General features: G+C 44.1%; 1 protein-coding gene across 1 annotated transcript in view; it reads left to right on the forward strand.

The window, feature by feature from the left end:
- Positions 1 to 15,533, forward strand: part of LOC308328853 (ryanodine receptor 2-like) — a gene marked incomplete at both ends in the record, with an annotated part of 110,597 nt that overhangs the window by 8,718 nt on the left and 86,346 nt on the right. Inside the window, 19 exons of the mRNA XM_080782960.1 lie at positions 662 to 758; positions 905 to 979; positions 2,532 to 2,688; positions 2,876 to 3,040; positions 4,074 to 4,195; positions 4,572 to 4,755; positions 4,841 to 4,976; positions 5,139 to 5,234; positions 5,964 to 6,082; positions 7,661 to 7,794; positions 11,022 to 11,260; positions 11,969 to 12,161; positions 12,481 to 12,700; positions 13,107 to 13,211; positions 13,676 to 13,779; positions 13,925 to 14,008; positions 14,294 to 14,453; positions 14,612 to 14,759; positions 15,084 to 15,292. Coding sequence (XP_080639086.1) covers positions 662 to 758; positions 905 to 979; positions 2,532 to 2,688; positions 2,876 to 3,040; positions 4,074 to 4,195; positions 4,572 to 4,755; positions 4,841 to 4,976; positions 5,139 to 5,234; positions 5,964 to 6,082; positions 7,661 to 7,794; positions 11,022 to 11,260; positions 11,969 to 12,161; positions 12,481 to 12,700; positions 13,107 to 13,211; positions 13,676 to 13,779; positions 13,925 to 14,008; positions 14,294 to 14,453; positions 14,612 to 14,759; positions 15,084 to 15,292 — 2,747 coding nt within the window. The remainder of the gene's footprint in view (positions 1 to 661; positions 759 to 904; positions 980 to 2,531; positions 2,689 to 2,875; positions 3,041 to 4,073; positions 4,196 to 4,571; positions 4,756 to 4,840; positions 4,977 to 5,138; positions 5,235 to 5,963; positions 6,083 to 7,660; positions 7,795 to 11,021; positions 11,261 to 11,968; positions 12,162 to 12,480; positions 12,701 to 13,106; positions 13,212 to 13,675; positions 13,780 to 13,924; positions 14,009 to 14,293; positions 14,454 to 14,611; positions 14,760 to 15,083; positions 15,293 to 15,533) is intronic.

Genomic DNA, 15,533 nt, shown 5'->3' on the forward strand with positions numbered 1-15,533 from the left:
CTAATAAATTCATTAATAATCATTAATGTGTCAAATCAAAAAAAGGGCTTCGTTACGCCCTCCATATTCATATGGTCAATGCCTGTGTGAAAAGTGGGAGCGATTGGTGCAGGCAATGAGGAGCTACGGCGGTGTTTCTGACACACACACACACACACACAGACACTCAGACATTGTTAGAATTATAGTATGATGATGATGATAGTATGATAATGTATGGAAATAATTAAATAAATGACATATTCGGGAACATAGCCTTCACGCATGCACCCGGTCAGGGCAGCAGTGACAACGGAAAGCTTGCAGTCACAGGTGCGCACCTTTATTACCTAATCAGGAGAGAGAGAGAGGTGTGCGCTTCTATGGTATAGTAGCAGCGACTGGACTGGGAACTGAACATGGCCCACTGTCTACTTTCCTACTTATTCCTGTGTACGTCTTTGACCAACCAACCACGCTATTTGGTGTGATTGCATTCACACCTACAATACATTGAACCGAATTCTGGTGCGCTTGGAAGCACAAGAATTCAAATGAGCCTTCACGCCTGACCCAAACAAAGTGCACTTTCCCACAATACGCACCAGGATTCGTTTTAATTGCAGTAAAACATTCTGGTGCGAATGTGCCCTTAATCAGGTCTCTCCTGTACTAACTGTAGGATACCTGAAGGGGGGGGACACACTGAGGCTGCTGCATGGACACAGTGACGCCTGTCTGACGGTTCCACCCACAGAGCAGGGCGAGGAGCTCCGAAGGTCCATCCCAGAGACCTTTTTTTACAACTTCTATAAATTAACATTCAGTTGAAAAATAATGATCAATGAAATTGTGTTGGCAAATCAGTTCTTATCTCTTCTCCTCTGTCTCTCCGCTCCTCCCTCTCATCTGTACTCTCGCCTAGGATGATGCATTATGAGGTTGGATCTGTGTCCAGTCATGCCCGCTCTCTCTGGAGCCTGGAGATTCTGCGTGTTGTGTGGGTTTGCATTATATTTCATCATGACCAGCTCACTTTCCTACAATATATATATATATATATCACCTTTTTGTCAGGTGAAACCTGACTAGTGAAAGCGCATGAAATGTAGAAGACCTAAGCCAAATTCCAAAACACAAAATCTCGGCCACTCCCACTCGGTCACTCAGGGTCATTCCAGCTTGACCCGGAAATGGTTAACGTTCCAATTGTTAATGTGCTTCATGGATGAGGCGAGTGGAGTCGAGTGGAGGAGCCGAGTGGGCTCTCCGAGCGTGCGCATGCGCACGCACGCGCACACACACACACACACACACACACACATTAAACTGAAGAAGACACAGTTGAAGATTTTCGCTGAATTAATAGAGCTTCAGAATGATAAAGTAGTTGTGTGATATGTAAGTATAATAAAAGTAGGCTATAGTATATAGGCTATATTGTGCGCACTTCATCTGCCTCAAAATAGTTAATTTCTCTCTGCATGCCTGAATGCACAGACTGCTATAAATGACGGTGACAAAAAAGATATGTATATGTGGAAAGTTCATTTTCTGCCATAATATAATTCAAAAAGTGAAACTTGATATATTCTAGATTCATTGTGCATAAGGTGAGATATCTAAACCCTTTTCTTGTTTTAATCCTGATGATTATGGCATACAGCTCATGAAGAATGTTTTTGTATCATTGTAGCTGTAGCAACAGAATGGTGAACTTGGTGAAGGAATGGCTGGCTTTTTGAACGAGCGAGATGCACTGCTCTCTCTCTCCCTCTCTCCCTCTCTCTCTCTCTAAACTGCTGAGCTGCGTGAGTGAGCGTGACCCACCAGAGACTAGTATCTCATCTTATTTATTTGGATTGACAGATTTATAATGTTGAACTTATGTTGGTTTAGAAAATGTTGTGTCCTCGTGGGTCCTGGCTCACTGGCTGGGCTGCAGTTCAGGCAATCCGTTTTTTACAGTGCCGGTCCCTAGCAATTAGTTTTCTACTAGTGTAGTGGTACTTTTTTACACCACTACACTGGCCTGCGCCTGCCAAGATCGTCTCTCCAGTATTGCTCTTGTAACCCTCTTGGCCCTCAAGTGGTTATGGAAAATGGCCAAGGAAAATTACATTTGAATCGACAAATAACAGTCAAATTTCAACCTTTATAATGAAAATAAACCGATATGATGCAATATTAATTAATTTTAAGGATTAATTCTAAATGGAAATATTAGTATAGTAGTATTTTCATATTTCTAGAATCTCCCTTTATCTCACATGTAGCCTAGCACAGCATTTGGTTCATTTGCTGCCTTCTGCAATGTCTCGCACACAAGTTGTGTGTGAGACATTGCTTTCATGAGGGTCAAACCATGAAGTGTTCTGCTATCCTGCCCTTGAATAGTGGATAATTCCTACAAGCAAAAACCTGACATCTACCCTGGCCTATTACTGTGAATGTAATGTTCCTAATGTTCCCATATAATGAAATGACGTGATATGAGGTTACTTGAAAGTGGTCAAAGAACAAACAAACAAACAAATTCTTCTGTCTCTCAGGTGGAGTGGTAGCCACACACGCTGGGGCCAGCCTTTCAGGCTGCGCCATGTCACTACTGGGAGGTACTTGGGCCTAACGGAGGAGATGGGCCTGCAGCTGGTGGAGAGGGACAGGGCGGATGTCAAAACAACCTCCTTCTGCTTCAGACCCTCAAAGGTCAGGGCTCACATACCAAACACACTGGACCACTGGTCAAGGCTGTTGTGAAGAGCATAGAATGAATGCTGTTGTGATGAACTTAACTAATTGTCAGCAATAAACAAAAACCTTTACAAATTCTACCAAAATTCTGTATTTCTTTTTACTTTGAGATGTTTTTTAATAATTCTTTATCCTGCCATAGGAGAGGCTTGAATCTGGCCAAAAGAAGGATGTGGATGGCATGGGGGTCCCAGAGATCAAATATGGCGACTCCATTTGTTATGTGCAACATGTAGACTCTGGACTGTGGCTTACCTACCAAGCCATTGATGTCAAAAGTGCCCGTGTTGGAGGGGTGCAGCGCAAGGTGAATCTTGCGTGAATAAAAGGCAGTAACATTAGGTCATTTTGGGTACAATGTTTTCTGAAGATGTAGTAATGGGCTAAATCACTCACTGTATGAACAAAGTTCAAGCTAGTCGCAACATTGCAGTCAATGGAATTCTTGCGAAGGTGCCCCCAGCTGCATTGTATGTGCATGGTTAGCCCCTTTCAGGACCCATGGCTACCTTTTTCTGTATTTTGGACAGCGATACCCTAGGGTTCCTTGAAAGTTAATCCTCTCTCCAATAGACGCAGCTGTACCATTGTCTGGTCACGGACACATCTAGTGTCGCTTGAGTGTTGAGATGTTTCAAAGATGCATAAAGTAGTAGTAGGAGACCATGGAAACTCGTGTGAAGCGGTTATAATGAGGAAACATGTTCTCTTCTTATTTTGAAAGTTATTCTCCTGGTGCTGATTTGAATGTTTTGGCATACTATGGGCTGACCCAATGTTGGGACAGAAGACACTTGATTTATGCACAACGTACTGTATGCTGTCAAAATGTAAAAAAAATATATAAAAAACTAAACAAAAAGCTAAAGATCGAGCCATAACAGGAGTTATTAAATAGACCCACGACACCATTAAAAACATCCAGCATGTACGAGGTCGGCCAATCAGAGGCAGTAACTAGGACGTGCAGCTAGCCAATCGCTGCGCGGGAGGCGGGACAGTTGGGAAGTCAACAGAAAGTTAAGGAAGAGAGATGAGAGAGAACTTCAGAGGAGCTAAATAAATAAAAACTTAACGGCAACGCCGATTAGTGCCACTTCGCACATGTTTCCGCGGTCTCCTACTGCTACTTTATTCGTCTTTGAAACATCTCAACACTCGAGCAATTAACGCTAGATGTGTCCGTGATCAGACAGTGGTACAGCTGCGTCTATTGGGGAGAGGATTAACTTTCAAGGGACCCTAGGGTACCGCCGTCCAAAATACAGAAACGGTAACCGAGGGTCTGGAAAGGGGCTAGTACATGATGTAAAATGATGCTCTAATGATTGTCTTCCCAGGCCATCCTGGACAGTGAGGGTCACATGGATGATGGGCTGACCCTGTCTCGCTCACAGAGTGAGGAGTCTCACACCACCAGACTAATCCGCAGTGCTGTTCTTCTCTTCACCCACTTTGTCAGGTACAGCAGGCTACACAGCAGCACTGGAAGTCTGTTAAAAATTAAAATGGTGCCTGGGTAGGGGAAAACACTCGTCCACCACAGCAGTGGCGCCTCTGGCTTGGCCGGGCGCCACACACACAATTGCCAGTGGTTGCAGGTGGGAAGCTTGTAGATAGGCGGCACTGTTGTATGAAGGTACAATATTGACTGAGTCTCTCCAACATTGATTAAACACACTTGGTTAAATAAAGATTCTCTCTCTGAATGTGTGTGTGTGTGTGTGTGCGCGTGAGCGTGCGCGTGTGTGCTTCCTAGTATTGTTGTATTTTCAGGTGAAGCGCTATACAAATAAAGTCACTTTGAGTTGACTTTGTTAATCCACCTTCCTGTCTAGGAAACTTGATGGTCTTAGCCAGCAAGGAAACATCCCCTCGTTCAATCTACCATCAGAGACAGTGGGACTCAGTCTGCAGGATCTCATTAGCTACTTCCAGGCCCCAGGGGAGGGGCTGGGACATGAGTTCCGACAGAACAGCATGAGAGACCTGAAGACTAGACAGTACCTGTTTCAAGAGGAGGTAAATAATGCTTATGAATGAATTGGTCCATCATGTGACTATTTAAAAAGAAAAAATCTTTTCACATACATAACATTCTTTACAGGGTGTGATTGGTTTGGTCTTGGACTGTATTGACCGTCTCCACCAGTGCAGCAGTGCCTCTCAGTTTACTGAGGCTGTGGGGAGTGAAGGGGGAGAAGAAAGCGAGAACATCCTAAATTTGTTCTACGAGCTGCTGGGTGAGCATTTCAGAAAACAAATCAACCTCAACATATGGGACAACACACATTGTCCATTGAATGAGTTGTTCTTCCCTCCCTAAGCATGTTCATGAATGACATGGTCCAGAAATGTTCTCATCAAAATGAATGTAATTTTTACTTTCTTTAATTTCCTTTCAGCTGCTCTGATCAGGGGGAATCGTAGGAACTGTGCCCAGTTCTCAGGCTCCCTCGAGTGGCTGATTGGCAGGCTTGACAAGCTGGCAGCCTCCACTGGTTGGTTGGAATGACTACTCTAAATCACTATTATGAAAGTAATAATAATAATATCTGGGATTTATATAGCACTTGTCTAAGTACTCAAAGACGAGATGTGTGGGGGCCAGGGAGAGAACAAAAGAATATAACATTATTAGGAAAATAAGTAAAAGATACACATTTAAAAGCAATAAAACACTAAAAGCAACAAGTTGAAATCAAAGCCAACTCGGGAAGGCTATTCTTCTAACAGGCAGGTTTTCAGGGTGGTTTTGAAGGTAGGGAGGGAGGGTACTGCATCTCTGATGCATTTGGGTCAAAGATTAAACTCATCCAGTGCCACCAGTTGGATACCAGTTTTGGCCCTCGTTGCCACCGAAGCCCATTATAAATAAAAGAAAGAAAATTCAATTCTATTGTGCATATGAATTTTCTAAATATGGATTAAAGAAAAAAAGGCGTCCAAAGGCGCCATTTGCACTCTCAGTCACCAGGGGGAGGCGTCCAAAGGTGTCAGGTGGCACTGAGACACATTAAGCGGAGCATCTGAAGATGGCTAAACAACAGAGCCAGTAATGTAGAATAAGGTCAACATCCTCAGTATTATCAGTCATGGTAATTCAAACCGACTTGAGACAATTAGTTTATGACGCTAATAAGTGCATCTGCTTGTCCACATTCACATGGGGGGGGGGGGGGTATGGGGGTACGGTGGCTGTAATTACCAGTCTGTCATGTTGTGTATAGGCATCTTGGAGGTTCTTCACTGTGTCCTGGTGGAGAGTCCAGAGGCGCTCAATGTAATCAAAGAAGGTCACATTACATCTATCATCTCTCTTCTGGATAAGCATGGCCGCAATCACAAGGTATCGTGTTCCGCATGATGTTTCCTTTCTCTCCTGAGGTACTGTAGGATGAGGAGTCAATTAAGAGTGCCATGTAATTTCTGTTTTTTTGCCACTGACATACAAAATCAGTGGTCAATATATATATATAATACTACCAGAAACCATAGTCAGATAACTGACTGTAAACAACAATGCACAGCTAATGAACAGTAAAGCCTGTCTCCAGTGTGAATGGAGCTTTTAGAATGCATATCTAAGGTACTGCTAGTAGTAGTAGTAATTGGTAATGCAGTTTAAAAGGCTTATAAGTGTGGTGAGTGACCATAAACTAGTTGGCACCACACTTAGTTCAGGATTGCATCTATCCTGAGCTGGGACTGAGGATACACAGAATATACAATGACTCTGAATCTATTGTGACTGTAGGTCGCATTTACTATGAAAACCTGTGTATCTCGTGTCCGTCCGTCTGTTAGTTAGTTAGTCACCCACACCTCCATATATGGTCACTGTCATGGGGCAGCCCGTGCCCTATACACACACACACTCTGATTAAGGACATTGCACGCACGCACAAACCACACAGACTGTGGGTAGTGGGGCAGACCGGTCCTATCATGATATAATGTCAATACTGCATTCACAATTTATTCACAACATATTCAGGTTCAGGTTTAATAATGATGTACAATTGAAATGATACACACAGACTTGCATGGAAAACATTCAGTTCATTGTAACCTGTGGTTAGCTCAGTGTTTGTCACTTGTATGGCCTCTCCAGTGCTGGCACTCTTCTGTCTGTCTGAATCTGAGGCGCTGAACCAGAGCAGGGCTCAGCCATTCAGCTTAAGAAGGGGGGGAAGGTGCCAAATACTGTTGTGGAGTAGGGGTGTTTCACAATGTTGATGAGCAAAGTATTTCTATTATCTTTGGAAATGAATGCAAACCCAAATGATGTTTAGTCTAAAATAGAACATCTATTTATTGGGTTACTCATTCTTGTTCAGCTGCTATATGTGAGCTTGTAGATAAGCTGTTTAGATTTAATTGCTTCTCTGTTTGTGGTAGGATCCTCTCCTATAAAAGGGAGACTGCCTTCACTGACTAGCTCTTGTCTGCAGGCCCTGCAGAGCTAGTCAGTGATGCTCGGGCAGGCAACATGCTGACAGCCCAGTGAGAGAGCTGCTAGGGCATAGCCAAGTGCAGTTTTGCATTAATTATTTTTGAGTTCTTTATTTTTGATTTTTGCCTGTATTATTTTTGCTGTTTGATATTTGTTCACTGGAGCTGGAGTTGGGAAAAATAAAATCCACAAAAAGCATCGCTGACTGTTTTTGGAGCCTTGGCCCTCGGGCAACTTTACAGTCTCGCCTTGTGACATCACGTCTCCATATATGGTCATGCCTCATGACATCATGTGATATCATGGATGGATTATGGCCAGCAACTCTACATCTGACCTCAAACCCTTAGATCTCTATATATAGAGCTGACCTGTTCTGACAGTCGCTTCTTGCCCTCAGGGCGTCTTACTGGTATATTATGATGTTTATTAACTCTTTGCTGTATGATGGCATGTCTGTTTGTGGACCAGGTGCTGGACGTACTGTCTTCTGTGTGTGTGTGCCACGGCATGGCGGTGCGTTCCAACCAGAACCTCATCTGTGACAGCCTGCTCCCAGACAGAGACCTGCTGCTGCAGACTCGCCTGCTCAACCAGGTCACCAGGTATTCCAGGAAGCGGTTGGGGGACATTGCAGAAACAACACTGAGAGGGACGAGACTAATATCCACGCAGTGAGATTAGTATTCCTACGTGAGGCTAATTCCATCCTGGTATACGGTAACCTCACACTGCTGATTGTTCACCCGTATGGTACAGACTGCTCTGAAAAAAGAAAAGAAAAAACACTTGTCTCGAGACGATTTTATGAGCAATCTGTCATCAGACAAGCACACAAGAGTGTCTGATCCAAAGCAAACCCACACGCTTAGCCCATAGTTCAAAGTCCAGCCTTTACCATCTGGCGGGAGATTCTAGGTCCCCAATGGCAGGCCAAAACATTAATATAAATTTCTGCCTAAGTCCTTTAAGCTCCTCAACACCAATACAGTATGTAGTGTACTGTAGATGTTGGCCTTAAGGGATAGGATATGCAATATCACCACTTTTTCAGTATTCAATGATTAAAGGTTGAACAATATGTGGGCCATGAGGGTAGTGCAATATGTTGTGACTGTCAGCAGGTGTATACTGTATGTGAATTGTCTTATGTGTATGAAAGTACTGTATCGGCAAGATGTTTTTCTTATTTCGTACGTGGAACTGCAGGATGTCCAAATCCGTGCACTCGAGTCTGGAGAGGTGGAGGTTTACTTTACTTTACTTTACTTTATTATGGATCCCCATTAGCACTTGCAAAAGCGTGGCTATTCTTCCTGGGGTCCAGAAAAAAGGTGTAGTTTAACGTCCGGGAGACACAGGGGGGCCACTGCCGGCCCCGGCGGTCCCGGACAAAAGGTTGGATCGAGGGTTGACTCTCAAATAGGGTTGAGGGTTGACTCTCAAATAAATAAATTTTATCTAAATTGTAGTCCAATGAAATATTGATTTATTGAATACATATTTCCCGCCCCCAGAGCTTTGCTAACAACCCCCTTCTTCTCTATCGCTCCCACCACAGAGAAAGCAGTTCTCCCTGGCCCCTGCATGCTTGTCCTTTCCGCTTCGCAACAAAGAAATTAGCTTTACATGATTTTCAATTTAATTGTTAATCTGTGTATATAAAACATATAATGCACATATCTGGCACTGACTATGAATCAGGTGGGAGGTGGAGCATAGCCAAATTTAGCTCCCTATTGGCTACTGTACACACCACTCAATCAACCGCCCTAACAAATAGCTTTGATCATGGAATCCAAAGGTTCCAGGTTCGATCCCCGGCTCTTCCCGGCTACGTGTCGAAGTGTCCTTGGGCAAGACGGAGCAGGTTGGTGCCTTGCATCGTTTCCTCCGCCATCAGTGTGTGAACTTGAATAGATGAATGTGAAATACATTGTAAAGCACTTTGGAGAAAAGCGTTATATAAATGCATTGAACATTTAACAAGTATTGTTAAGTAATAGTGAAGTATTTCAATTCTGGGTACCCTCACTAACTATATCCACGTCAGGAGTATTTTTGCTTTACTTTTTTTGGGTCTCTGCTCTGATTCTGATACCTTTTCACTCTACATTCTTTCACTTTCAATTCTCGCTCTGCAAGACATTAGTACAGCTGCTGTCATTTTCCCTGTCCCTCTCTCACTTCATCTTTCTGTCACCTGTCCTCCCTCTCGCCTCCACTTCGCCAGCTCTCTCCATCTTCATCACCCTGTGTTCCCAGAATTTCTTTTTTGGACTTTTCAATTCTCTAATCTATTTTACCACCCCCTCCATCTGTCACTTGCACAGGCTCCCAGCTAACACCCATCCTTTTCATCCTCTATGCTTCTCTCTCGTTGTCCTGATGTGTCAGGTAAAGGTCAGTGATCCTTGCCTTGGTAATGGTGTCAACTGGCATTGTATTGAGCTTCCAAAAGATTCAGTCGGCTAAAGTGTTTTGTCATTGTCAACGATGCTGTCAATCACAGCCACTCCCTTTGTTCACTGTATCTTCGTATTTGCGCCCACATATTTCATTATCGGTGCAGTGTGATCATACGGTTGTTGGAAACTAATCTGATTAGCCCTCCTGGGCCTCAACACCTGCCAGCAGTTAAACTCATCGCTCTGGCATAGTTGGCCAACAGTGGATAACTGGTTGTACTGGACAGCTCCCAGGTGTGTACTGTGTGTGTGAGCCACCATTCTCAGTTGACGTCAACTGGTTAAATGAAACCTAAACCTAAACTACTGCTGTTAAATTCTTTCGGAAATAATTTCTTACCATGCCATGAACCATTACCACAGTAAGTAAAACTGTACTTTAAATCAAAATACAATCACTGTACAAGCAAGCACTGTGCAGTGACAGCAATCACTGTACATAAAGACTACCCCCTCAACCCCTCTGCAGCCATGTCATGTCTCACTCACCACCTGTCTTGAGATAAAGGCATGGATGAGCAACAACTTCCTTCAGTTAAACGCCACACCAGATTCATTCATGTCCCATGTCCCATCTCACCTTCGACGGCCAGGTTATCCCCTTCTCCTCCTCAGTCCCAAACTTGGGTGTCAAGTTTGATCCTCACCTGACATTCAATGACCACATAAAGTATCTATGCAGAACCGCATTCTACCATCTCAAAAACATCTCAAAACTCCGCCCCCTTCTAACCCAGTCAGATGCAGAGAAGCTCATCCATGCCTTTATCTCCTCTAGACTGGACTACTGCAACGCCCTCTTCATTGGGATTCCTGGCAAAGATGTACAGAAGCTGCACTACATTCAGAACAGCGCTGCCATGGTCCTAATGAGAGTCCGCAAACACGACCATATAACACCCATCCTTTTCACACTGCACTGGCTCCCCGTTACAGCCAGGATCGACTACAAGATCCTGCTGATCACATACCACTGCATAAATGGACACGCCCCTCCCTACCTACAGAAACTAATCGACCCTCCAAAAACAACCTCCACCAGCACCCTCAGATCGGCAAACAAATTTCTGCTCCAGGTCCCTGATACCAAACTACGCACCATGGGGGACCGGGCCTTTTGGACTTGAGAGTGCCGCACTGCCGCAGACTGTGGAATGTTTTATAACAGGCCTGAAAACGTTCCTGTTTCGGAAGGCTTTTTCGTGTTTAACCATGTAGCACTCTGGGATTCACTGTGAATGAAAAGTGCAATACAAATAAAATGCATTATTATTATTATTATTATTATTACTACTGAAACCCAGAACCAAAAACATCATGAAAACTATTTTCTTTTCCCTCTCCCCAACCCACCCCACCAAAAGCATGAGGCCCAATATCTTTCTTGCAATGGGGGAGGACTCAGCCCAGCATCGAAGGTGGTACTATGAGCTGGCAGTGGATCATGTGGAGCCGTTCCTCACAGGTGAGCCCACCCACCTGCGAGTGGGCTGGGCTTGTGCGGAGGGCTACAGGCCCTGGCCCACAGGAGAAGGCTGGGGGGCCAGCGGGGTGGGCGATGACCTCTTCTCCTATGGATTTGATGGGCTTCACCTCTGGTCAGGTGAGGATGATCTTTTTTTCAATAAACAAACAAAAAATACACACACACGCACGCACACACACACACACACAGTATATGGCACTAGCAGGTCAGTGAATTGCGAGTTAGGAAGAAAATACATAATACAGAGGTGTGTTTTGTTATTGACATTTTCTAAAATTGACATTTTCTAAACCAGGGACAGTATCTGTCCCTGGTTTTTCTGATGCCTTTGAAAAATGGCGTTTAGTAGGAAGAAATGGACCATAAGTACAGTGCATGAGGTAGCCATGGAGATATACTAATAATAAGCTTTAGTTTTAAAGCACTTTTTGAAAATGGTTACAAAGTGCAGTCCTATGCCTTCTCTAAGCTATCCCACATAATGAAATCAAATAAAATACAATTTGATAGCTGAATGCTTAGGGTGCATACCACATGGGCACAATGCTCTTATCAACGAGTCCCTAGTTTGATTATAGTAATTTTGATAATAGTTATTCTGTCAAGCAATTTAAAAGCAATTCATAACACGCAAGCACGCAAACCTATGACCTATGCTTTCCCTCTCAGCTTTCCTACCCTCTCAATGAATGCAAATGAAATGCAGAGGGACAAGGACTGATCACTCACTTTAAACATGTCAGTGTGTGGTCCCCATCGTGCCAGAATGGCCAGCAACGCCTCCGAGTATAAAAGCTAAACGTTTCCTTCCTGTGCCTCGATCAGGCTGTGTGGGTCGCAGAGTGAGCTCTTCCTTTCCACACCTGCTGAGAGCAGAGGATGTGGTGAGTTGCTGCCTCGACCTCTCCACCGCCTGCATCTCCTTCCGGGTCAACGGTTTGCCCGTTCAGGGCATGCTGGAGAACTTCAACCTAGACGGACTCCTTTTCCCCGTGGTCAGCTTCTCCGCTGGAGTCAAGTCAGTGTTGGCAATGTGCTTGTGTTTTACAATATTAAAAGGATGTGTTTTTCTTTATTTGTTTATGTGGAAGTGTGAAAATATGTGTTTGAAAAAGTTGCGAGTGCGATCAAATTCATCCGAGCATACAGTACCTCTGCTCAATATATCTGTAAAACATTTTCTATTTTATACATGGATGACTTTTGAACAGCCACAAGTCAAATTGTGAAGCTTCTTCTGGGCTCTTGTTATTCTTTGTTTGCCTTATGAGCTCACTGCTTGGTACTGGTGGTCTTTCTGCACGGCCACCCATGTTCCCACTTTCCCGAAAAACCAGGGTCCGTTTCCTGTTCGGAGGGAGGTACGGAGAGTTCCGCTTCCTGCCCCCACCAGGCTTCTCTGCGTGTTGTGAGGCTGTGCTCCCGACAGTCAAGCTGAAGGTAGAGCTCTGTCAGAAGTACACCCGGGACCGCGGAGACGGGAAACGGGAGCTGGTTGGACTGTCGGTACCCGTCACACCGGTTACCTTCACTCCAGCTCCAGTAGATATCAGCAAGGTACAGCACAGTACCAACAGGTCTTCATTAAAACTCTTTCAGCGCCACCTGGTGGTCACCAGTTTAGGCTTTGGTTGCCAATTCGCACATTATAAAAAAAGAAAGAAAATGTAATTCTATTATGCATGTAATGTGCATGTCATCACCTGTACACCAGATTAGAGGAATTAAAAAAAAAAAAAAAAAAAACTGTGCATAATTGGATTCAGCTCGTCTTAACGTTTGTGGCACTTAAACTGATTTATATTTTGGCATCATTCTTAATTAGCGGCACTGATATTTGAGCCTGTGTACTTACTGCATATTTCAACATCATATTTGATCCATAATGTTTGAGTACCGTTTTACTAATACTTTTCCATTGTAAAATTCTTACTTTATTTACCCATTTTATCCCATACTGTAGGTGGAGTTGCCTCCACAACTGGAGCATATCAGAGAGAGACTGGCAGAAAACATCCATGAACTCTGGGCCATGGACAGGGTAGATTTTGCTTGGATGCATGGACATGTGTGCACAGAGAACACTTTGAATTGATATTACATCATAGTGTCAATGTACAGTATACTGCAGGGGTTCTCAACCTTTTTGGCTGGGGACCCTCGGAACTGCTTTGGCCATGTCTCGTGACCCCCGCCCCGCCCCCCTCCTCACCACCAATACAAACTGACTGCAAAAATAACCTTAATAATAGAGAAAATATATCATAAATGAATACTGAAAACAGATATAATCATTACGTTTATGCATGCACCAAGTACTATGTAAAGTCTTAGTTTCCATTTTCCAAAAAAAAGATAATTTAATTTTTTTTGCAAAATAATTTGGAGATCCCCCAAAATATTGTGGCGACCCCCTGAGGGGTTGCGACCCACGGGTTGAGAACCCCTGGTATAATGTACCTGCCCAGTCCGCATTCTTTAGTTGGGTTGTGTTCAAGAGTGTAAAAGAGGTCCTGTGGTTCTGTTCCTCAGGTGAAAGATGACAGCAAGAGGAACGACCCCTGTCTGGTGGTGTTCTCTAAACTTCCAGAGCAGGAGAGGAACCACAACCTGCAGATGGCTCAAGACACTCTGAGGTGAGCACCATCGCCATACTAATGCACTCCATTGTGAAGGTGACAATTGAAATTGCATTGCATTATTTGATGATTCCTTTGATTGGATTTTCTTTGTGTCTAAGATAGCTAGTGTTCAGTTACTGCACTGTTTTTCTTCTGGTAGGGCACTGCTTGCCCTTGGGTTCCACATCGGATTTACTGATGACTACGCCAACAAAGCAGTGAAATACATGAGGCTTCCTGACAAGTATGCCACCACATATAATATACGCATAATATATTTGAATTAGGAACGTAGACGTTAACATTGTAAAGGTAGCAAAGTGCGCGAAACAGGGTGAAGTTCTGCGGCCATGACGCTCGTGAAGGACAAGCGTCTTGTGAACCATGGCTAAGGGACACTAGGGTTTATTTTACAAATGTTTACTTGCATTGTTTCTATATGTAATGGGTGGACACCGGCTCTGTCTCTGGACTGTGCCACCTCGCTAGGCACTGAGGCAGTCCCCACTTACCATTCCTGTCCTTCCAGGTACGAGCAGCCCAGTGGCTACAGACCTGCCCCCGTAGACCTGAGCCAGGTGGTGCTGAGCCCGGCCTTGGAGGTGGCGGTGGACCTTCTGGCTGAGAACGACCACAACGTGTGGGCCAGAGAACGCATCAGGCAGGGTTGGACCTACGGAGGTCAACAGGCATGTTCCTTGCAGAGTTCTGGTCATTTGACATCATGGTGGATGTTAATTGTATCTCCTTTTTATCGTCTTTTATCCTTGCCTTTTAAGTGCAGTGGACAATGTCTCAGTACAACAATTTAGCTGACATTTCTCAGAGTATTATTTTGTCTTTTTAGGACGTGAAGCTGAAATGGAGCCCACAACTGGTTCCCTACAATCTTCTTGATGAGAGGGGCAGGAGGTCAGTTAGGGAGAGTGCCCGAGAGGCTGTCTGTACCCTACTTGCCTATGGCTACAATTTGGAGCCCCTTGACCAGGAACGGAGTATGTCCCGAAATGCATCAGCTTTACTTTTAATTTAATCTCACTTGTATGTATGTACAATACATTTTCACCAATGTAATGTGGACATAAATATAGAGCCAATCTGCATGTTATAATGAAAATGAAATTAAGATGGACTGGCTTCTCAATCTTTGTCCCATCGGTGTTTGAAGTAGAATGCTACTGTACGTGTCCATATCATATTCATTATCATAATGTGTTTCCCTGTGGATTAGTTCTGTCTGTCTTAATGAGAATTGAAATGAGAATCATGTAAATCAATTATTCATCAAGTTATTTATTTCCCTCCCAATGGGTTTGCAGCCATGCGGCCAGACCAATGTCTCAACTCTGCTGAGAAGTTGCGGGTGTTCAGGGCTGATAAGTCCTACGCCGTGACCCGGGGAAAGTGGTACTTTGAGTTTGAGGTGGTGACGGCGGGGAGGATGAGAGTGGGCTGGGCCAGGCCCGGCTGTGCCTTGGAGAGAGACCTGGGCTCAGATGACCAGGCCTTTGTCTTTGATGGATCTAAGGCAAGTGATGACAAGTGTACTTGTCTTCGTCCCGATATTAACTTGAGCATTAGTGTGCCAAGATTCATTGTTTTAACCCGTTTAGGCCTGACGTCGAAATACAAATATTAATAAAATAAATTCTGACAGTTTTCTGACATGTTTCTGTATTGGTGGTGCTCAATTTTAAGAAAATAGCAGACCTACAAGCTCGTAGCGCGCCACTCGGTGGTGCGCTATGAGCTTGTAGATCTGCTATTTT

The sequence above is a fragment of the Protomyctophum bolini genome (genome assembly GCF_963924005.1).
Source record: "Protomyctophum bolini genome assembly, chromosome: 14".
Lineage (NCBI taxonomy): Eukaryota > Metazoa > Chordata > Actinopteri > Myctophiformes > Myctophidae > Protomyctophum > Protomyctophum bolini.